At 41.0% G+C, this 21,598-nt stretch overlaps 1 protein-coding gene across 1 annotated transcript in view; it reads right to left on the minus strand.

Annotated features, from left to right (window-relative positions):
- Positions 1-21,598, minus strand: part of ACSL5 (acyl-CoA synthetase long chain family member 5) — a 47,407-nt gene that overhangs the window by 8,305 nt on the left and 17,504 nt on the right. Inside the window, exons 2-14 of the mRNA XM_012803625.2 lie at positions 19,447-19,631; positions 17,234-17,342; positions 13,317-13,381; positions 13,113-13,214; positions 10,170-10,269; positions 9,011-9,189; positions 8,254-8,286; positions 8,116-8,167; positions 7,259-7,332; positions 6,841-6,918; positions 5,742-5,876; positions 1,597-1,731; positions 985-1,080 (exon numbers count right to left, since the gene is read on the minus strand). Of these exons, the coding sequence (XP_012659079.1) occupies positions 985-1,080; positions 1,597-1,731; positions 5,742-5,876; positions 6,841-6,918; positions 7,259-7,332; positions 8,116-8,167; positions 8,254-8,286; positions 9,011-9,189; positions 10,170-10,269; positions 13,113-13,214; positions 13,317-13,381; positions 17,234-17,342; positions 19,447-19,602 (1,314 nt within the window). The 5' untranslated portion in view covers positions 19,603-19,631. The remainder of the gene's footprint in view (positions 1-984; positions 1,081-1,596; positions 1,732-5,741; positions 5,877-6,840; positions 6,919-7,258; positions 7,333-8,115; positions 8,168-8,253; positions 8,287-9,010; positions 9,190-10,169; positions 10,270-13,112; positions 13,215-13,316; positions 13,382-17,233; positions 17,343-19,446; positions 19,632-21,598) is intronic.

Raw genomic sequence — 21,598 nt, forward strand, 5'->3', positions numbered from 1 at the left:
TCCACTTTTACTTAATGAGTAATAAATACATCTTCTCTTAACATTTTCTTAATGTTTTCTTTTCTCTAATTTGATTATAAGAATACAGCTAGTATAAGGATACATGTAACACAAAAAATATGTTAACTGACTATTTATGTTATAGCTAAGGAGCTAGTTAATAGTAGACTAGGAGTAGTTAAGTTGGGGTAGAGTCAAAAGTTATATGCAAATTTTCATCTGTGCAGGGGATTGAGGCCCCTACCCTTGTTGTCCAAGGGTCAAATGTACATTCAATAAATATTGTAAAACCATTAATATCATGCAGATCTTTACTGGACAAGGAGAAATATTGATGGTGCACTGTTTAAAAAGTGTTTTATTTATTTTAGTAAATAAAGATTTAAGATGAATTTTCTTAAGAGATAATGGTCTTGGGTGGTGCCTGTGGCTCAAAGGAGTAGGACACTGGCCCCATATACCAGAGGTGGTGGGTTCAAACCTGGCCCTGGCCCAAAACTGCAAAAAAAAAAAGGAGAGAGATAAGGTCTTGCTGGAACTCGTAGTCACAATGATAATTCACTGTGGCCTCTAACTTGTGTGCTCAAACATTTTCCTGGCTCAGCCTCCTGAAGAGCTGGGGCTACGGGCATCATTCCTGGCTGACTGTTTTGTATTTTGTAGAGACAGACTCTGTCTACTCATATGTTACCTGGGCCAGTCTCAAGTGTTCCTCCTGCCTTGGCCTCCCAAAATGCTGAGATTACAGGTGTGAGCCACTGTGCCTCACCTAACCAGTGTTCTAGAACACTGATTCCATTTATGGAGAGGTTTCTGTTCACAGACACATGGAGAGATCACTAGAAGAATAGTTTCTTTGGATTTTAAGAATTTGGGTGACTTTTTCTTTGGTACTTTTTAGTTATGTTTTCATTTTTATTTAAACAGTGAGCTTTGTTTGTGCAAAAGTAAAATAAGCTATCTTCAAAAAGGTACTTGGCTTACCTGACATCCCATTGCTGCCCGGAGGAACCTCAAGACCGGAGTAGAGATGGGGGCAGCTCCAGTGACCAGGATGCGAACCTTCCCACCCAGGTTGGCCTGTTCATAATTGCAATAAGACTTCCTGAAACCTATTTCCTTAGGTTCAACTTCCCCCACTGTAAAATGGGTCTAAAAGCCCTGTGTTGTTATGAGAATTAAACTTAGATCACTTCTTACATTAATTTACAAAGCCCTTCGAGTTGAGCCTGGGATTATAGAAAGGCATTTAAAATGTTAGCTATCATTGTCATCACCATCCACAACTGGAACCAGAAGTGACATTTTTTAAAAGTTCTTCATATAATTTATATTCTTGGGCTCCTCAAATTACTTATAACATCAACAGATTACTTAAGAAAATACGAGAGAGAGAACTAAATCCTTCTTTTGCTTTTTGACCAATTCTCAGTGGTAAAGTTGTACAAGAAGGGCTTCCAAAGGTAAGTAGACACAAAATCTGAAAGGGTCTCCAGTTAGTGATGCTCAAGCATCAAAGGAAAATCAGAATATACTGGGTCAAATGGGAACCCCAGATATTTGCCTGGCTCAGGACAGGACCCCCCCCCAACCTACCTGGATCTTTCTAAAGATGAGCTTGTCCCAGCAACTATCATTCCTGATAACACCCCGTTGTACTTCTTTGAATTTCCAGGTAAGGGCAAAGTTCAATAAGAACTTCTTCAGGGGTGTCTTGGCTTCATTTTGTACCTGCAGGGTAATAGGTCCTCTTAGTTGGAAACCTATTAAAGATACTCACCAAGGCCATTAGTTACTGAGCAAGAGATGGCACATTCTAGCTTCATAAGAAAGTATCCCAACCTTCAAAGTATGAGGTTGGTATTTTAACTTAGAAGATCTTAAAAAAAATTGCTCTACCTTTCATACGGAACCAGGAAAAAACTCCAAATAGCCAGTGCAATTCTACGAAATAAGAACAACTCTGGAGGCATCAGGTTACCAGACTTCAGGTTTTTACTTTAAGTCTGTAAGTAACAAAATAGCAATGTTCTGGCATAAAAGTAGAGACATAGCTCAATGAAACAGAATAGAGACCCTAGAGTTGAAACCAGCCTTGTATCACCATCTGATCTTTAATAAAGCAAACGAAAGCATAGATGGGGAGAAAGAATCCTTATTTAATAAGTAGTACTGGAAGAACTGGTTAGCCACATGGAGAAGACTGAAACTAGACCCGCTCCTCTCACCACGTAAAACATTAATACACAATAGACAAAAAAAGAGAAGTTAAAATCTAAGATACAAAACTATAAAATCTCTAGAAGAAACTGTGGGAAAAAGAGGATCTTATCAGCCTAGGGAAAGAATTTATGAAGAGAACCTCATTGGCAATTGCAGCAGCAACACACATAAATAAATGGGACTTGATCATGTTAACAAGTTTCTGCATAGCTAAGGAGAACAACAATCAAACAGAACAACAAACCAAACAGCCTTCAGAATGGGAGACAGTACCACATGCCATCACCTGACAAAGGGCTAATAACCAGAATTTACAATGAACTCAAGCAAATCAACAAGAAAAAAGCAAACAACCCTATTAAAAATTAGGTAAGAAACATGAACAAAATCTCCTCAAATGAGGACAAAAGAATGGCCACCAAATACATGAAAAATTCTTCATAGTCCCCAATTATCAGAGAAACACAAATCAAAACTCCTCTGAGACAACACCTAACCCCAGCGAGAATAGCCCACATCACAAGGTCTGCAGATGCTGGTGTGGGTGCAGAGAGAAGAGCATGCTAGTGTATTGGTGGGACTGCAAACTAGTGTACCCTTCACAGAAAGAAGTATGAAGATTCCTCAAAAAACTAAAAATAGACCTTCCATTTAATCCAGCAATACCCTTACTAAGCATCTGCCCCAACGAAAAAGTCATTTTACTATAAGGATGTTTGCACCCAACTTAGTTATTACAACTCAATTCACAATCGCAAATACATGGAAACAACCCAAGTGCCCTTAAACCACGAATAGACTAACAAACTGTGGTATATGTACACTAAGGAATACTATTCAGCCATAAAAAGATAAAAATTTTGTATCTTTTGTAACAACCTAGAAGGACCTAGAGAATAATCTCCTAAGTATCACAAGAATGAAAAACTAAGCATTAAATAAACTCAATACAAAGTTGAAACTAGTAGACTAACAACTAGGTCCATATTAAGAGAAAAACTCAATTATTAAGGGGGGGCGCTCAGTACTTTACCACCTCACAGGCACCATTCATGGGTATAAGGCACACTTCCTGGGGGAAGGCCACAAGTACATCTTGGACTCTACCTGACAAATGCAAGCAATGTAGCCTAATCATATGGACAAGAAAATTAATGGAAATAAAATTTAAAAATAGAGGGAAAATAAAAGTTAAAAAAAAAAAAGGCAGTATCCTACACTCATGAGCTAGATTACTGAATAATGATGAACCCAGAGAATTATGACCACACTCAAAAAGAAGTGAGCTTAGTACACATACAGAACTCTAGCCCCTCCCTATATCACTGGTCCTTGGCCAACAACTTTGAGGACTAGGATAGCCGTGTCTTCAAAGACGGTCAAGAAGGACTGACTACCTACAAATTCACCTGGGGGTTACTAGTTTGGGAAAAAAAAACAAAAACAGCTCAATAGGTACCAGCTCTAGGGCTTTGATGTAGTAGGCCAAACTACCTCTTCCTCCCTGTTCCCCCTACAATGCTTATATAACTCAACTTGGAGAATTACCACTCTTCTCTATAAATAAAGTGCTTTTAGTCCTACCATACAAAACCCAATCAACTTTCCTACCTCTTTGGGCTCAATTGTGACACCCTTTTCCCAGCTTATATTTTTTCCCTATGGCCTCACTATGATTCTACATAGTGAGAATCCATCTACTACACTCCTACCAAAGACTACCCAAATGAGGCCCAAACAGGGCTCCCCTCCTAGTTCCAACATTAAATTCTGAACTCCATATTCTGACCTTCAAGACTTCCTTCTGGAAATCAGATTCTAGGCAATCAAAGTTATTTTCCACTTTAAAACTTAAAGAATGCTTCTCTGGCCATCTTTCACACTTACACCCTCATTTCTGGGCTTTGAGCCAAAAAGGACTGTTAATCCTCACCTCCTAATATAAATTGTGCTATATAGGATCTAGGTCTCCTGTCATGCCATTAACTATCATTTTACCAATATCTCATCATCTCTCTCCAACATCCATACTCAAATGCTTCCTGCATTATGCTGTTCCTAACGCTGCCCTCAACTGTAAGAGATTTATTTTTTTTCAACCTTCATAAGATTCACCCTTCCTGGAACAATTCACTGACAAAGAGCTAGAGTTAGAAACTTCTGCTAATAAAGCCCTTTATTTAAAAAATAAGTTCCATAAGTGATCTATGTATGAAGTATTACAATATGAAATAACTTTCTCCCAAAAATACCAAATATCCAACAAGACAAACAAAACCCAAAACAACCCAGTCCAATAATTCCATAGCATGATGAGGAATTGTTAGAATTGTTAATCATTCTGCTAAAAACCAGGGCTTTTAATGTCCAGGGGTCGTCTGTGTTCTAGAATACTCCCTGTCTTGTCACTGGAGCCCCAGTTTATAATTTGGTGAACATCCTATGTATAAAAGGAAATGTTAGGATTTCGGGGGTGGGGTCTAAAACATGTGAAAAATGGCCATGTGCTACTTCCTCGGGGTTCCAAACCTGTGGAATTATGAGATATTACTCTGTGGCCAGAGTTCAAATCTCAGATCCAGTGGCTCCTGACAGAAATTAGCCAATCTCAGACTTGGATGAGAAATATACAAGAGGAGGTTAGGACAGAAAGCAAGGAACCTCTCAAAGACTACAAGGGTCATGTCAAAAGGACATACAAGCCATCAGATGAGGGCTCCCAGCTTCTAAGAAGAGACGATTTGCATTCATCACAAATCAAGAAGAGTGATTCAAATTAAATAAACAAATATGAAAATTATTGGCTCCTAAAAATACAAAGAAAAAACCTCATTGGCCACTTTTGAAGATCAATCCATTATTCTGAAGATTGATAAGTAAAGGGAAAGAATCAAAATCCATGTCAAGGCCTTTATGGAAGAATCTCAGCTAATAAACACAAGAGGAAGGACAGAATTAGAAAAAAGTCACCATTTTGAAATCCCAAAAGAAAAGATAGAGTCAATGAGACCTAAAACACCTCTGTGAAAGTTTGATTCTGGCCCTATGTCTTAGTAAGATATGACTCCAGGCAAGTTATTTAACCTGTAAGGCTCAGTTTCTTCCTCATCAATTCGAGATAATAAGTGTGATTTCCTTATGCTTTTGTGAGCACTTAATGAGAGGATGCATGTGGCGTGTATATCTTGGGAGCTGGCACCTCAGCAGGCTGCTCAGTAACCAGGACACACTCTGAAAGCAGGGTAACAACTTCCGCTAAGTCAGCTGAACTTGGAGGGGCGAGCTCTTTGATCAAGTCCACGTAGTGTGATTCAGAGGTGAAAGGGCTGATTTTATGTATAATGGCTGTTCATGGCTGGACTTGTAAATGCGGCTTTATGTAGATGCTTGTAGGGGGTGAGGGGTTGATGTGGAGCAAATTTTTTAGCAGTATAGCATTCCTAAGAGCTGTAGTGCAGGGCTAATTCACAGGCAGTCCCTTCATCTCAGGGCCAGCACCGCGGGAGCGATGTTAGTACCTTGTCATAGACTCTGTTAAGGAGTCGAGGCACAGCGGGGAACACTGTGGGCTTTAGCGTCTTCATGTCGTCGGGCAGCAACCGAATATCTCCTTGGAAAAACCCAACTTTAGCACCACTGCAGTATATGACAGCCTAAAAAAAAAACAAAAAAAAAAAACGGCAGAGCTCAGAGCCCAAGGACCCTTCATCGGAAGCCTGTCTTGGAGGGAATTGAGGCAGTGAGTTGAGGACCATAAGTATCCCCCCTCCCAATTGAGGTACCCAGGACTCTGAGAGCCTTCCCTCAAGAAGGAATAGAAATTCATTTCTGGGGAGGAGGCAGAACAGATAAGACAGATGATGAAACTGTGGCCCTGTCGTCTCCACCACAGCTCTATGACGTCTACATTATCAGCCTTTATAAGACACCATCATTCATTATGTAGCACTAAGGAAAAAAACACTGCTGATTAAAGTAGGGCCTGCCTTCAATTGCAAGACCATCACAATTTTGTAAATGTTAAAATATTTGTAAAAGGCTTATTAGAATTACTTTTTTATTAATCAGATATCAACACTTAAGCCCAAGGAACTGAATCTTGCAATATTTTTTTGTGCGTTTTAGGCATCAACTCTAAGCTGGTTGACAAGACATTTGGGGAAGGGGCAGAGAGAGGACTTGCCAGCCTCACTATCTGTGTTTTGAAAAGGCCAACTCTGCTTTCAGTTCTCAAATCCACTTCAGACTGGCTCAATCTAGATCTTTTCAGAAATTCTAACCATAATAAAATAAAAAAGAAGACACAATGTCTCATGTGGCTGTTCAGAATTAAGGGCAGATAGTAAGCTCCCAGCTGTGATCCCACTGGACTCACACAACCCTGTGAAGGCAGGAGCAAGTATTAGCCTCCTTGGGTATACACAGGCTCAACAGAGCAAGGCTCCATAGCACGTTAGGGGTCCTGCCAGGATTAGGACTCAAATGAGACAACTCCCTTCCTGCACCTTTCATGTTAGAGACAGGGATATACATGTTGTGTGGAAGCCTTTGGAATAAACGTGAGACTAGCAAGTCAAGACTCCCTTTTCACACCTGCTAGGAACATAGGACACTCACCTGGACAACCCTCTCAAACATATGAGCCAAGGGGAGGTAGGATATGGTCACGTCATCAGGGGTGGGCACAAACGTGTGCTATTGATCAGGGAACAGAGAGGAGACAACATCGGATTAATGCCAACTTTCTCTTCCAAAGGAGATTTAAAAACTACCCCTTCCCAGGACTGCCAGATGCAGCTATGCAGGTGGTGCACTGTCTAACTCATAAATGTTACCTTTGACTGTGTAGAGGAGAGAGATTTGCAGTGATCCTAAAAGACCAAGGCATGAAAATATACACTTCTCTGGACAAAGACACACCAGGACTTAAAATATATGCCCCCCTCTCTCTACCTCTTCTAACTTCAAAAATAAAAATCTTATGACAGATTCACATTTTAACGAGAGCTTTTTTTTTTTTCAATTGACCACTGACCTCCACACATTTCAGAAAACCAGCAACGTTTGAAGCAATATTTTCATGGGTTAACATAGCTCCTTTGGGGTCACCTGTAGGAGATAAGAGGTAGAAAGAAAAATCCTTTATGTAGCTAATAGGTAGCCTTTGACCTTAAAAGCAGCAGCTAGATTCAATTGGTCCTATTCCAGAGAGCCAAAAGCTTTGCCTGTCACTGTGCTTTTTGTGGCTAACATATCCTCTGGTTAGGAATGATTAATGCCCCCAGAGATTCTACTGCTGAATGCATCACTGGCCTTTTGGTACCCATAATCTCAAATAGGAACATAGCCAAAAAAAAAAATACCAGTAAACCTCCCACCACCTTGTGCTGTATGTTTAGAATTTCAGATCTACCAATATTACCTACTAATATTATTGCAAACCATACAAAATGGGCTTCCTGGAATGAATTTAAGGATAGACCACCATGGGCCACATTGAAAACTATTAAATGTTCTACTAAATGGGTGGGTGTAAGGTGGGGCTGGAGCTCTCTGTGGAGAACTGTCACTGAGTTACCTTGATTGAATGAAATCATTCCAGTGGTGTCAAATGGGAAGAGTAGTAGGTTTTGGGGGGAAGGGTTGATTTTTGATGTCATCTTTTGAGACCCCGGAAATCCATATCACATAAACACCTTCCAGTGTACTCACTGAAGTTTAATTCTGCTTATGTTTTTCTATTCAGGAATCCACATTTAGAAGTCTTAAGATTGTGGGCCTCAAGGATAGGCCTAATTCATACAGCATATTTACCAGCCCACCATTGGGCAAAGACTCCAGCCATGCTCCTGGCTGACCAGGGCTCCAAGGGACAGCTTCAGGAGCACTGACCTGTGGTTCCACTGGTGAAACAAATGATGCTCAGGTCTTCTGGGTTAGGAGGCTGGAGGGGAAGCACAAAGGCTTAGTCTACTCTGGGCGTTGACTATGGCAAGACTCAAAATTCAGGCAGAAGACTTGAAAACTTACCACAGGTTTTCTGAAGTTCTCTTTGCCTAGATTCTACATGAACAGAAAACCAAAAAGGGAAGAAATTAGTTGAGAGGGACACACTATGACAAACACAGCCCCTCTGTTTTGCTTTTCCTTGAGAACACGTCTATGGGAATACAACCAAAATCCCCATCCACATCAGACCCAGAGGACAATATTCAGGTGCAATGGAAGAGCATAAGATTCCTCTAGAACACCAGCCCATAGAGGGTGGATCCCAGATGTCTGAAGTTACCATCATGCTCTTCAGGTTCAGTCATCTAGGACCATACCATAATCTATTTTGAAAGATATGAATAGTTAACCATTCTAGGCTTGTCCCAGTCACTGTCATAAGCCATTTACATATATTAACTCACTGAACTCATGACAACACCTGTGTGAGCGAGGGGCTATTTTTATTCCCATATTATGGATGGCAAAAGGGAGGTGTGGATTACCTAATAGACTTAGAGCTGGAACGTGAATCCACACAGACTGGCTTTGGGAGCCACATCCTTAACTATTAGTAAGCTCCTACTTATTCTGTCCTTGGAGTCTCTATGCACCTGGCCACAGAACGTTGTCCTCCCCTGTCATGGGTTTCTGAGTTGTGCTAAGAGAATTGCTCTCAAAGCTTCCCAGCACAAATCTAATTTATTCCTTGCAGGCCACGCCTGGGGAACAATAGCCTGTGCTCTTGTGTAGACAGCCTGCAAGTTGCCCATGGGCAAGCTGAATTTCAGACCCATACCTCAGCATCAAACAGGGATAAGATCTCAACTCCAGTCTTCTCCGCTCTTTGCTTCAGATCGTCATCAAAGGAGTCCATAAGGATGACCATCTTAAGGCCTGGAGTGCGGCCCTTCTCTACATTCTCTATCAGGATCGATGCCTTTTGGGGTGTATCACAGATCACTGTGGCAATATCAGCTGAAAGTGGAAAGGGAGCCAGAGGTCACCCTCCTGCTCTGCTAAGTGCTCAATTACCTTCCAAGGAGGAAGGGATTTTTTAAAATTTCAAAGCTAACAGATCCCCAAAGGAGATTATGTCTGCAAATCAGATTTATAATGTACTAACTAAAACATTCCATTGATAATAAATGAGCTTAGTTGAAACAGCAGCACATAATTTCCTTGCACACTACCAACACATTTTATGGTTTATAGAGGGAAATTTCTTCTGCTTAAGAAAAGTCATCTAGACAACATGTATAGATCACTGAGATGTGGTCTTATCAGCACGTTTTATTTTGAGGACAGGAGTGGGAGCCCACTAGGGGTAGAGAAAGAAGGGGACAAATGAGATTTTTGGCAGACAAGTGTTTTATGATTCTAAATGTGATCATTTGCTTTGGTACTTGTCTGTACAACTAGAAAACTTCTGATGGTATCTAGTGTCCAAATAAATCAGCTCACTCTGTTAGTTTTAAGACAGAAAGTAGCATCTTAGATCTGTGAAAGGGCTGTTACTTGCCTATTGAAATTGGACTTGTTTTTCTGGTTATAATAATGGTTATTTTTTTTTCTACAGACTCACCACAGCATTGGTCCATGTTGGTTAACTGTACTGAGTTGGGTTTACAAAGGTAAAAATTAAATCTGTAGCTATACTATGATTTAGTCAATTAAGCTCACTCTCTGGCCTTTTATCCAATGTGTTCAAAGCAAGTAGTCTTGTCTCTCAACAGTATACTGAGCCACCTGAAAGCATTTTATTGAACTATGTACATCTCTGAATCATGGGCTTTTTGTAAATTCTCTGTAAATTATATTCTAAGTATTATCTAAGATTAGAAAGCCTCAAGCATTTTCTGGCCCTAGCACTTCAAGTCTGCTAAAAATAAGCAGAGATTGAGGAATTACTCAATATTAAGAGAGAATCAAGTCCTAACGTAATGGCAAAGTTTTACCTTTGTTGATAATATAAATGATGGCTTCTGCTCCCAAGGTGTCATACAGGGGGACGGCTACCATGGAGTATGTGTAACAAGCCAACTCAGAGATGATCCACTGTACAAAGAAAAGTTCATGTGAGGACTGGGGCATACTTTAGAGGCTATTCACTCAGTCATTCAGCCAACAAATGCTTACTTGGCAACTTATTTGTAAAAAAAAAAAAAAAAATCACTGTGGGGCCAGAGAGACTGTCACTGATACTACTACAAAGTGCAGTTAAATAAGAAAGATGAGATAGACAACTACAGTACAAAGGTAGAGCAGAATATAAAGATAGAGGGCACTACGTTCCATCTGTATGTGGCACGGAAAGCATTAGGGAGTCCAAGGGAGGTGAAGATCACCTTCTAGGTGGGGTAAAGGCCATTTGGGACCGCTTTGGGAAAAGTGGAGGACGGGTAGGAATTGGTTGTGGAGACAGAAGTACATAGGAAGAAGAGTGAATGAATAAAGACATCACTGTATCCTATGCTTTGGAGAGAAGGTCAGAAGCTGCTGATAATGGTGGGCCTTAAATGTCAGAGGAGGTGTTATAGACTGAATTATATTTCCCTCCCTGTCCTCCCACCTGCTACAAATTCAAGTTGAAGTTCTAACCTTCAGTATTTGAGATAGGGCTTTTGAAGATGTAATGAAGGTTCCATGAGGGTATATGTGTAGGGCCCTAGTCCCTTCCTTATCAGAGGAAGGGAGACTAGCCATGCACACAGAGAATGCATCACATGAGGACACAGTGCAAAAGAGCGAGGCCTCAGGAGAAACCAAACCTGCTGACACCCCGATTGGATTCCCAGCCTCCAGAACTAGGAGAAACTAAGTTTCTATTACTTAAGCCACAAAGTCTGTGTATTTTATCATGGCAGCCCTAGCAGTTTAATACACAGGTGACCCATGAGCAACATGGGTTTGAACTACACAGGTCCACTTAGACATGGATTTTTTTTTTCAATGAAAGTTACACCAACAAGTGGGTCTTCCTTTTCTGCCTCCCCTTCTCCCTCCCCCACCTCTCTGCCTCTGCTGTCCCTGAGACAGCCAAACCAACCCTTCCTCCTCAGCCTGCTCAGTGTGACGATGACAGGATGGAGACCTCTATGATGATCTACTTCCACATGGTGAATAGTAAATACACTTCCTCTTCTTTATGATTTTCTTTTCTTTTTTTTTTTCTTTTTGAGACAGAGTCTCACTTTGTCACCTTCAGTAAAGTGCCCTGGCATCACAGCTCATAGCAACCTCAAACTCTTGGGCTCAAGTGATTCTCTTGCCTCAGCCTCCTCAGGAGCTGGGACTATAGGCGCCTACCACAACGCCCAGCTATTTTTAGACACTCTTGCTCAGGCTGGTCTTGAACCCATTAGCTCAGGCAGTCCACCCACCGTGGCCTCCCAGAGTGCTAGTATTACAGGCATGAGCCACCACACCTGGCCTATGATTGTCTTAATAACATTTTCTTTTCTCTAGTTTAACACATTGCTGACCAGTCATGAGTCACTCAGTAACATGGATAGTTTCTGTGTTGCTAGTCAACAATGTGTTAGAATAGCAGCTATTTCTTGATTCATTTCTTCCAGTCTCAATTCCCAGTTGTCCAAAATTCAGCCTATTTTATTCTTTCTCCACTCCTCATCTCGTAGCTGCTTATAATAGAATCACTTAGTACGTCTAACTTCTTAATACATTGTTGACTGGCAATTTTATGCAGAAACTATCCACATTACCAGGTAATTTGTCAGCAATGTGTTCAGAATTTAATATATAATATATATAACAACATATAACTCATGTTTCATGTATTACATTGACTGTTATTGGTAAACCTTCCAGTGAACAGTATAGGCTATTAGGGAAGTTAACTTTTGGGGGAGTCAAAAATCATAAGTGGGTTTATGAATGCATAAGGGGTCAGCACCCCCAACTTCCCACATTGTTCAAGGGTCAGCTGTACAAGGTTTGGTGTTAAGTTCCTGACCTAGAGTCAAAGATACCTCTTCCTGCCAAGGCCGAGTGAATAAAAATGAAGTATGTAGGTTCAGCTTAAAGTGTAGTGAGTGCCTTAAGCAACTAGCTCTAGTAAGCACAGAAACATAAAAAGACTTTCTTCGGGGCAAGTGTAGCTCATGACTGTAATCCCTGTACTTTGAGAAGTCAAAGCAAGAGGACTACTTAAGGCCAGGAGTTCAAGACCAGCCTGGGCAACACAGTGAGACTCTGTCTCTTACTAAAAATATAAAAACTTAACTGGTATGGTGGCATGTGTTTGTAACCCTAGCTACTCAGGAGGCTGAGGCAGTAGAGCTTGAGTTTAATGATATAGTGAGCTATGAGCATACTACTTGTCCTCCAGCTGGGGTGACAGAGTGAGACCTCTCTTGAAAAAATAAAAATACTTTTTCTGAGGATATTAGGCCTAACCGCTTAATAGCAACTTGGAGATAAGCTTAATTCCAAGCATCTTATTATCTAAAATCTTACAGCTCACTGTGCAGAGATGGCTATTCCAGACTCAGTAGCAGCAGTGCCTTGGCTTATCAGTTCAAGTACAATATGCAAGTTCCAATTCTAATATAAATACATCCCTTTCCACAATATCTTCAAGTATGCATTTGGCAGTCTCTTATGGCTTCCACATTTTCATCATGCAACAGACTGATTTAAAATGAAGTTGTCCCAAACTGGAGAATTCCAGGCATTTAAGAGTATTAGACAGTCAACCAGAAATTAAGTAGGTTGTGAGTTGTAACTCCCGCAAACAGAAGAATAAGCACTGTGAGATACTAAACTTGCTTTACTCAGTCATTAGCAAGCGTAAGAATGCTGCATTCGGGGTGGGATTTAAAGTTTTTAAACTTAATCCTGATTCATTCGCCTTAGTTAGTTAGCTTTAATATAGTTACCTCTGGCCTGTTCTGAGCAAAGATTCCAACAAAGTGGTCTGGTGATGGCTGATATCCTTTATGCAACAGACAGGAGCCCAGGTACTCTGCTCGATCAGACACCTATGAAAGAGAGAGAGAGATGTCAAGACTCGAGTGACACCAAACTAGCTCCAGATACTACGTTAGCAAAAGAATCTTTCTAAAACCATGGGTCTGACTTACCTGTTTATACGACAGCCATCTGTAGGGCTGGTTTGGTCTTCTGTATCCCAAGCAGGGCCCATTGTCTAAAAACAAGACATTAAAAGAAATTTAATGTTATGCATTTAAGCATTTCCAGTGGCAAATGTTTTGGACGAGAGAAGGTAAAAAGAGATTAAGAAGAGGCAAAATACAAAAGATAAAACAAATAAGAATTTGAAGCTCTCTTATGTGTCCAGGAAATGCAAAGTCAGAAAGTATCAGTTTTTAAAGGCAGAAAGTCTTATAAACTATGCTTGAAGCATTTAGGAAATGCTACGAAGCAGGGATGGTTCAGTGTTAGGTACATGACCTCCACATTAATATAAGCAATCAGAGAAAGCCATCTGATGGGCTGCCCCCCCCCATGACATGACCAACACAAAGCAGCCTGGACTGAATAATCTTAAGACTGAGCTCCCCTATAATAAAAGAACTATATGTTCATAAAAATATAGGAAAAAATCCAAATAAGAATCATCAGTCTCATCACACAGATACTATTATTGACAGTGATATCTCCTTCTCCAGCTGCTTTACATAGAGTAATATGCTTTCCACATATTTGGAATGAAAATAGTAATTTGGTATCCTGCCTCATCTCCCAATTTGATAGTTATTTCCATGTTATTATTTTTTCCCTGTAGAGATTTCAATGGCCAATCCATGAAGAGGTCTACTATCGTGGACTTTACCTCATTGTATTTAGATTGTTTCCAAGTTTGACACCTAAAATAATGCTGTAAGTATTTTTAAATCGACAATTTCAAATTTAGAACATTTTCTTAGAATAGAGTCCCCCAAATGAAGTAATTGGGTTAGGAAGGGGAAGGGGAGCCCCAAACAATCTGGCTATGGAGACCTAATGCTTACAAAGTCTCATCTTTCTAGAGCAGATGAGGAGACAACTCACTGTTTCCTTAACAGCAACTTACCAAGTTTTAACATGCTGAGTGACACTGTGTCTTTTATAAATGTCTTCTGGTTTGATAGGTTTGAAAAGTTATTAGTTTAGTCTAAGTTTCTTTAACAGCTAGTAAAGTGAGGTTTCTTTCTTCATTTGTTAAGTTTTATTTACTCTTACGAATCATTTTTTGTGTACTTTGCCCATTTATATGAGTGTCTTCTAAGATACCATGTCTTGTAAAAACAAAAACACCCATAAGAATGTACATATGTGCGTGTAGGCACACATACCTTAGCCTTCAGTATTTTTACAGCTAGGTACCCAACCAAAGTCAGATTGGTAGGAGTCTCCCTTCCCCTTCCTAGCCCTTCTTACATTTGAAAATAGAAGAATATAACTTTTGAACATCTAAACTACTCAGCTTTACTTAACGTTACAACAAGTCTAGGAATGTCTACTGACTAGGGTACATAGTCACCTCAGTTATTAAAACTAAGCCACAGAAGTTGTGGTATTGGGCAGAGGAGCCCCGACACATAAGGCAGAATGAGGCTGAGTTGTAGCTAGACAAGCAGAGGGAAGGGAACTTTATTAAATAGATAGAGGTTCGAGCCAAACTGATGAGAAGAATGCAGATCTTGCCAAAAGTATTCAGAAGAGAGGGTTACTAGGAAGCGTTCAGAGAAAGGGTTACTAGGAATTCATAGGCAATTAGGGAACTGCTAAAGCCTAGAAGGAAAAGGAAGGAAAGCAGGAAAGAGAGAGCCACTCTGATAAAGAGATATAAAAAATGAATGAGGAGACTGTGCACAGGGAACATGAGTGCTTTTCTTCCTGTTGAAACAGCTGCACAAAAGCCCAAGAAGTAAGATCTAGGATGGCTGACTTTCCCCGAAGTGTGACGAGTCTTGTCCTGTCAGATGGTCAGAGCCAGGGCAGCAGCCTGAGGGTACAGCCCTGGGTGATCGACCCAGGAATGAGATTGCGGGTACTAATATTAATGACGGCTGATAGTTACCACTTGTGGAAGGCTTGCTCCATGCCCAGCACGTCAAATCCTTCAGTTATGTTGTAATCACTCCCACTGTACTAAGAATTACAATGGAGTGCCACAGCTTCTTTAAACCCCCCAGTGAGGGGTGGAGCTGATGAATGTGAAAAAAAAACTCTACTACATTTTCTTATCAGTTCCTGACCGATGAAAACACTGGCAGAGGCTGGGGGCCAATCAACAAGTCAAATAATTAACCCAAAGGGGCAACAGCTCAGATTGCATTAAACTCTATGCCCTAATCAGCTTCAGCCAATTAGCCAAACTCCTAACCATGGAACAGACTAGCCTTTGATTAACTTAATCAACTCAGACCTTGTTAAGTTCTGAGGTGTGGTCATCTACAAAGAGCCCCCCCATTAACAACTTCTTGGCAAAGTTGTTACCCTAAGCTAAGTAGAATTCAAACTCTGGTATACAGAATTCTCTAGAAGCTTTGTTAAAAATGCAAAGCCTCCTAAAGATTTTTAGTTTTTACCATATGGAATTTTTTTTTTTTTGAGACAGAGTCTATGTCACCCTGGGTAGAGTGCTGTGGCATCACAGCTCATACCAACCTCCAACTTTTGGGCTCAAGCAATTCTCTTGCCTCAGCCCCACAAGTGGCTGGGACTACAGGCACCTGCCACAATGCCCAGCTATTTTTTATTGCAATTGTCATTGTTGTTTTAGCAGGCCTGGGCAGGGTTTGAACTCGCCAGCCTCGGTGTGTGTGGCTGGTGCTGTAACCACGGTGCTATGGATGCTGAGCGTCACTATATGGAAATTTGATTAAGGAAAACGAAGGTAGAACCCGAGGATATGTATTTTAAACAATATCCCCAGGTAATTTCTTAGCTTAGACAAACTATTGGTTAGGAGTTAAAAGACTATATCAGGGCTAATATAATAAACCCCCCCTCCCAAGACCAGGAATGTCATTTTTCTATGGAAGTAGCCACACCAGACTTCTCACGCCTGCTCAGATGAGAATCCATTTTAACCTTATTGCTTTAATTTTAATTTAGTTTTGAAAAACATCCTTAAATGAATTCTCTTATGTGCCACCTATATGGCACATACTAAATAGTTTGTTACTATTTGCTGTAAGCAAGTCAATCTTGAAGGAAAACCTGAGTGCCCAACATTGTGTTCAATGATATGCAAATATTAAGGCTGCATCTATTCCAAAGGAACTTATCAAAGCCTATATGATGGTGTTTCTGAGAAGTTCTAAAGTTAAGGCCACGTTAGGAGTCTTCACTGCTAGTCCTGGCTCAGATTCTTTGTCTGTAAATGAAGGAAATCATATTTATGAAAAGCGTGTTTCTAAACAAATGTTACGCACCAGTGAGTTAGTCAAAATACTTTCCTACACATTATTATCTCCTTGACTTTTCAGAAACAACGTGGCAGGGACGTTCTCCTGTTAAGTGAGAAACAGATTCAGAGACAAAGTGGTTTGCACAAGGTCACATAGCTGGGTGGAAGCACTGGGTTCCAAACCCAAGTGTGACTGACCTAAATTGCTTCTAGGACTCACTCTGTTACTGCACTAATATCATGTCCACTTTTTTTTTTTTTTTTTTTTTTGAGACGGAGTCTCACTCTTTTGCCCTGGGTAGAATGGTGTGGCATCATCATAGCACAGCTTGAGCAATCAATCAATCCTATTGCCTCAGATTCCCAACTAACTAGGACTTCATGCCTGGCTAGTTTTTCTGTTTTTAGTAGAGATGGTGTTTCATTTTTCCTCAGGTTGGTCTTGAACTTCTGAGCTCAAGCTATCCACCTGCTTCGGCATCCCAGAGTGCTAGGATTATAGGAGTGAGCCACCATGCCCAGCCATCTCATCTACTTTGGAGACAGCCTCTATGGGGTTTTAGAAGTGAGATGGGGAAGAGAGGTGTGGAACAGAGTCCACTTTGTCTTCTTCAGGCAGTGACAGGCTGCCAGACTTACCAGACACAGCAAGTCCTCTTTGAAAAATTTCATACATCGTCTTGGCATCGGAGAAGTAGTAACGTATTAGGTCATCGTTCTTCTGGGAAACACCCTTCCTTGCTCCTCCCTAAGATACAAGACGGAGTTTAGGCCAAGTCCAAGTCTCCCATACCCTTTCCAAAACCTTTACAGATTGAATTGAAGAGAGAATAAATACTAATTTTGAGGTTAGAGAGATGTTCTTTTTGCTATTCAATTAATTTTTTAAATCTCAAAATTGTAGTATGTTTACATCATAGAAAGTTTGAAAAATATGAAAGTATAAAAAAGATAAGAAAATTTGATCTGTAATAACACCACCCAGAGATTTTCATGGTTATGTTTTTGGTAAGTCTCCTAACATAAGTATACGTGTACAGGGGAGAGAATATATGTATCTTTTTTTTTTTTTTTTTTGAGACAGAGTCTTAAGCTGCCGCCCTAGGTAGAATGCCATGGTGTCATAGCTCACAGCAACCTCAAACTCTTAGGCTCAAGTGATTCTCTTATCTCAGTTTTTCTGTTGTTTTTTTTTTGTTGTTGTTTTTGGCGGGGGCCAGGTTTGAACCCGTCACCTCTGGTATATGGGGCCAGCACCTTACTCTTTTGAGTCACAGGCGCCACCCAGTTTTTCTATTTTTAATAAAGACAGAGTCTTGCTTTTGCTCAGGCTGGTCTCAAACTCGTGAGCACAAGCAATCCACCTGACTCAGCCTCCCAGAGTGCTAGGGTTACAGGCATGAGCCACCATGTCTGGCCATCCTTTCTTGTTGTTGTTAAGAAAGAGGATCTCTGTCAATTGGACTAGAGTTCAGGGACCTGATCATAGCTCACTGCAACTTCAAATTCCTGGGCTCAAGTGATCTTCCAGCTTCAGCTTCTTGAGTAGTTGGCACTACAGGTATACATGACCATATCCAGCTATTTTTTTTTTATTTTATATTTTTGTAGAAAAAGAGTCTTGCTTGTTGTCCAGCCTGGTCTCAAACTCTTGGCCTCAAGCAATCCTCCTGATTCAGCCTTCCAAAGTGCTAGGATTACAGGCATGAGCCACTGCACCTGACCTATATATATAATTTAACACCTTTTTTTATTATATCAAGTTTAAATTTCTGTTGAATGCATACTGTATATTCCAATACTGTAGATATGAATTAGGGCAAAATAGGTGCCCCTAAGTACCCCATAAACTAGAGCTTTTGGAGTACAAATGAGTTATAAGGGAAAAACTAGGACCTTTTTTTTTTTGCAGTTTTTGGCTCGGGCAGGTTTGAACCCACCACCTCCAGCACATGGGGCCAGTGCCCTATTCCTTGAGTCAGGGGCACCACCCTTTGTTTTAGGACTTTTTTTTTTTTATAAGGGAAAAGCTATATAATACTTGCATGTATTAAGGCACGTGTGATGTACGTGCCTTAATAAAAATAAAATAGGATTTGGGAGTAGGAAATAAAGCAACCATTTCTCTATTAAGACAAAGGGTTACAGATAAGAAAAGGTATGACTTTGAAGATAATTAAACATTTACCAAAAGATGTGGTTTGGGTAGGACAGAGGAGAAAAAAAAAGGAAAAACCCTGTAAAGCAGTAATATTTCAACCCGTGTGCCATGAGAGGATCTTAGGCGTGCCGCAAAATTTTTTTAAGATCATTAATTAAATTATATTCAAAAGAATTAAGCCCAGTAAGTATATTCCTTTTCCTACTCTTTTGTTTGATCAACATAATTTAAGTATGCAGCGGAAGTTTAACTAGAGGTTCAAGTTTGCCGGGAGATAGACAAGGTTGGAAACACAGATCTAAATCCTGGGTTGGCAAACTTTTTCTATAACGGGGTAGATAGTGAACACGTTAGGCTTTGTGGAACATATTTCCTCTTTCTCTCTCTTTTTTCCTTCTCATTCCTTTTAAAAATGTAAAAACTATTCTCAGTTTGCTAGTTGCACAAAAGAAGTGAATTTTGCTTGTCGGCTGCAGTTTGCCAATCCAAGGGCAGGTTACTAGCACCAGATGACCTGTTATTACAAAGGAAAAGGTGCCAGGAATAGAAGTTCAAATTTGTAGATTGTCAATCCATAACCTAAAAGGCTTATTTTCTCACATTACACTCAGTTTCCTTCCTGAGTTACCTCCAGGTTTGGAATTATAATTCTGTCAAGGTTAACAAACTAAACGGAGGGCTGGTAAATTACCTCAATTCCCACAGACTGGTTGTTCAGGTCAATAAGAGGTAGCACTGGTTGAGGTCTGTTGATCAGCCACAGGAAGATGGCAGCTCCAAATGTCAGGATGCAGATCAGTGCCGGGGTTGGAAGTGGGGAAAACAAAAAATTAAAGATAAAAAGCATCTTTGTGAATAGCAGCAGGAAATTCAGACCTTAAAAAAAAAGGGAGGGGGGAGGAGAAAAATTTAGAGGAGGGCCAGTTTTTTTTCCCCCCCGCTTAATAGTTCTATGTTTACAGAAGGACACACACACACACACATACACGTGCACACACACACACACACATGTGCACGCACACACACACATATACGTGCACACAAACACACACCCCTTCAAACCCTCCAAACGGAGCTGGACCTCTTTAGCAGCAGAATCTCCCCCACTGTTTACTTTAGCAATGTTGAAAATAATAGAACTCTCCTTCCCTGCTACTTAACTGTGCACAGAGCGGAAAGGATCAAAGGAAACAAGTTAATCATTTCCCAGACAATTTTGAGAAAGGACTGCTCTTTCATTGTTGGTGCACAAAGCCTAGAAGAAGGTGGCCTGCTGAATCCAACATGAGCTGGTGGTCAGAGGAGGGTGCACCAGACAGCTGCTTCTGCACCCTCTGCCTCAGGGGCAGGAAGGACTCTTTCCACTGGATCCCCACTCCCCCCACCATAAACCAAATGGAAAAGGAGACCTCTGTGAGGGATGACACCAAAGGTTTTAGAAATTAATCATTTTACATGAAATACAAATGAAGGACATTTCCTGCCAGCCAAATATGCCTTACTCACGGCTTTCTTTTCTGGGGCATCTGAAGGGTCTCAGAGATCGACAGTGTTATAACTCGCTATGCCCAACATCATGTGCTCTAGGGAGCCCAGAGGAATCACATTTCCATAAGGTGAACATTAGCCAGGTACACAGAGCCTGGAGGGGGGCCCAAGCCATGTCAGGCCAGAGAGGCAGAGACCTCAAAAAACTAAAAGCAGCAATGCCTTCCCCCAATCCAGTTTTTCATATAGTTTTCAGCTATGTTTAACTTCCAAGTGCTCCAAGAAGAAAAACTAACTTTGGGGTAGATCTCCTAGAACATACCCTTGTTAAAACCACCCCCTCCTCAAGCTTTCAGACTCGATTGGCATAATAATAGCAGCAAACACATGAGTGCTTACTGTTTGCCAGGCACAGGCTGAAGTGTTGGCATGATTCATATAATTTAATCCAAGCAATATTTCACAGAAGAGGAAATGGACAATTCTACTGGTAAAATGACTCGTCCAAGTTCACACACCGTTCTCTACTGCTGCTTCTATGTTAACATCTACAAAGCTGCAATTCCCCTTTTCGTATAGATTCTGCTCAAAGAGTCAAAGGAGACTGAGTTTGTCTGGCTCCTTACAGATAGATGACAGCAAGTGAAGTCCCGAATTCACATTCTTCAGCATTTACTGCACCCCCTGACAGAACACTATCTCAGAGATGAGGTTAAACAGTCCCACTCAAAATAAAAAGAATGAAGCAAGCCCGATAAAAGGTTTTATCAGATCAAGATCACAGCTGCCCTTCTGGAACCTCCCTCATTACGGGGAAGGCTTTGAGGTGAAGGAATTTTGTGTGGGGACAAAACAGTCCCAAGAAACCCTGAGTCACTCTTATTTTTCTGCCCCTTGGTTGGTTATTACCTGACTTTGAAAAATGGTCCCTTTCCATTTTATGGAAGAAAACTGAACTTCCCAAGGCTATGAGGATAGTCCCCAGCTCCTTGTTTTCTTCCATGTTGCATTTCAGAGGGGGAGAAAGAAAACAAGAACAAAAGCAAGGTCCCACAGGTGCTAGGTTACATAACAACAAGGGCGCTATTGTGACCGCATGGCAGGATTCTGAGAGCTGGGATTTTTGGAATTCAGCCCTTCCCGGACTTGTGCGGTGAAGTGGCACTCCAGGATGCAAAAGCATTCAAGAGCCAGCCCATAGCCCAGGCAGAGCAGGGGGAACACACTGGGATAACTGTGAAATAGACAGAGCGGTCGCAGTGCCAAGGAGACGAGGAAAAGCCTAACCCTAACCCACCAGCCCCTCCCCTCGGCCTCCCTAACCCTACCCCACCAGCCCCTCCCCTCGGCCTCCC

The sequence above is a fragment of the Otolemur garnettii genome, unplaced genomic scaffold, assembly GCF_000181295.1.
Source record: "Otolemur garnettii isolate 467f Iridium unplaced genomic scaffold, OtoGar3 scaffold00021, whole genome shotgun sequence".
Classification (NCBI taxonomy): Eukaryota; Metazoa; Chordata; class Mammalia; order Primates; family Galagidae; genus Otolemur; species Otolemur garnettii.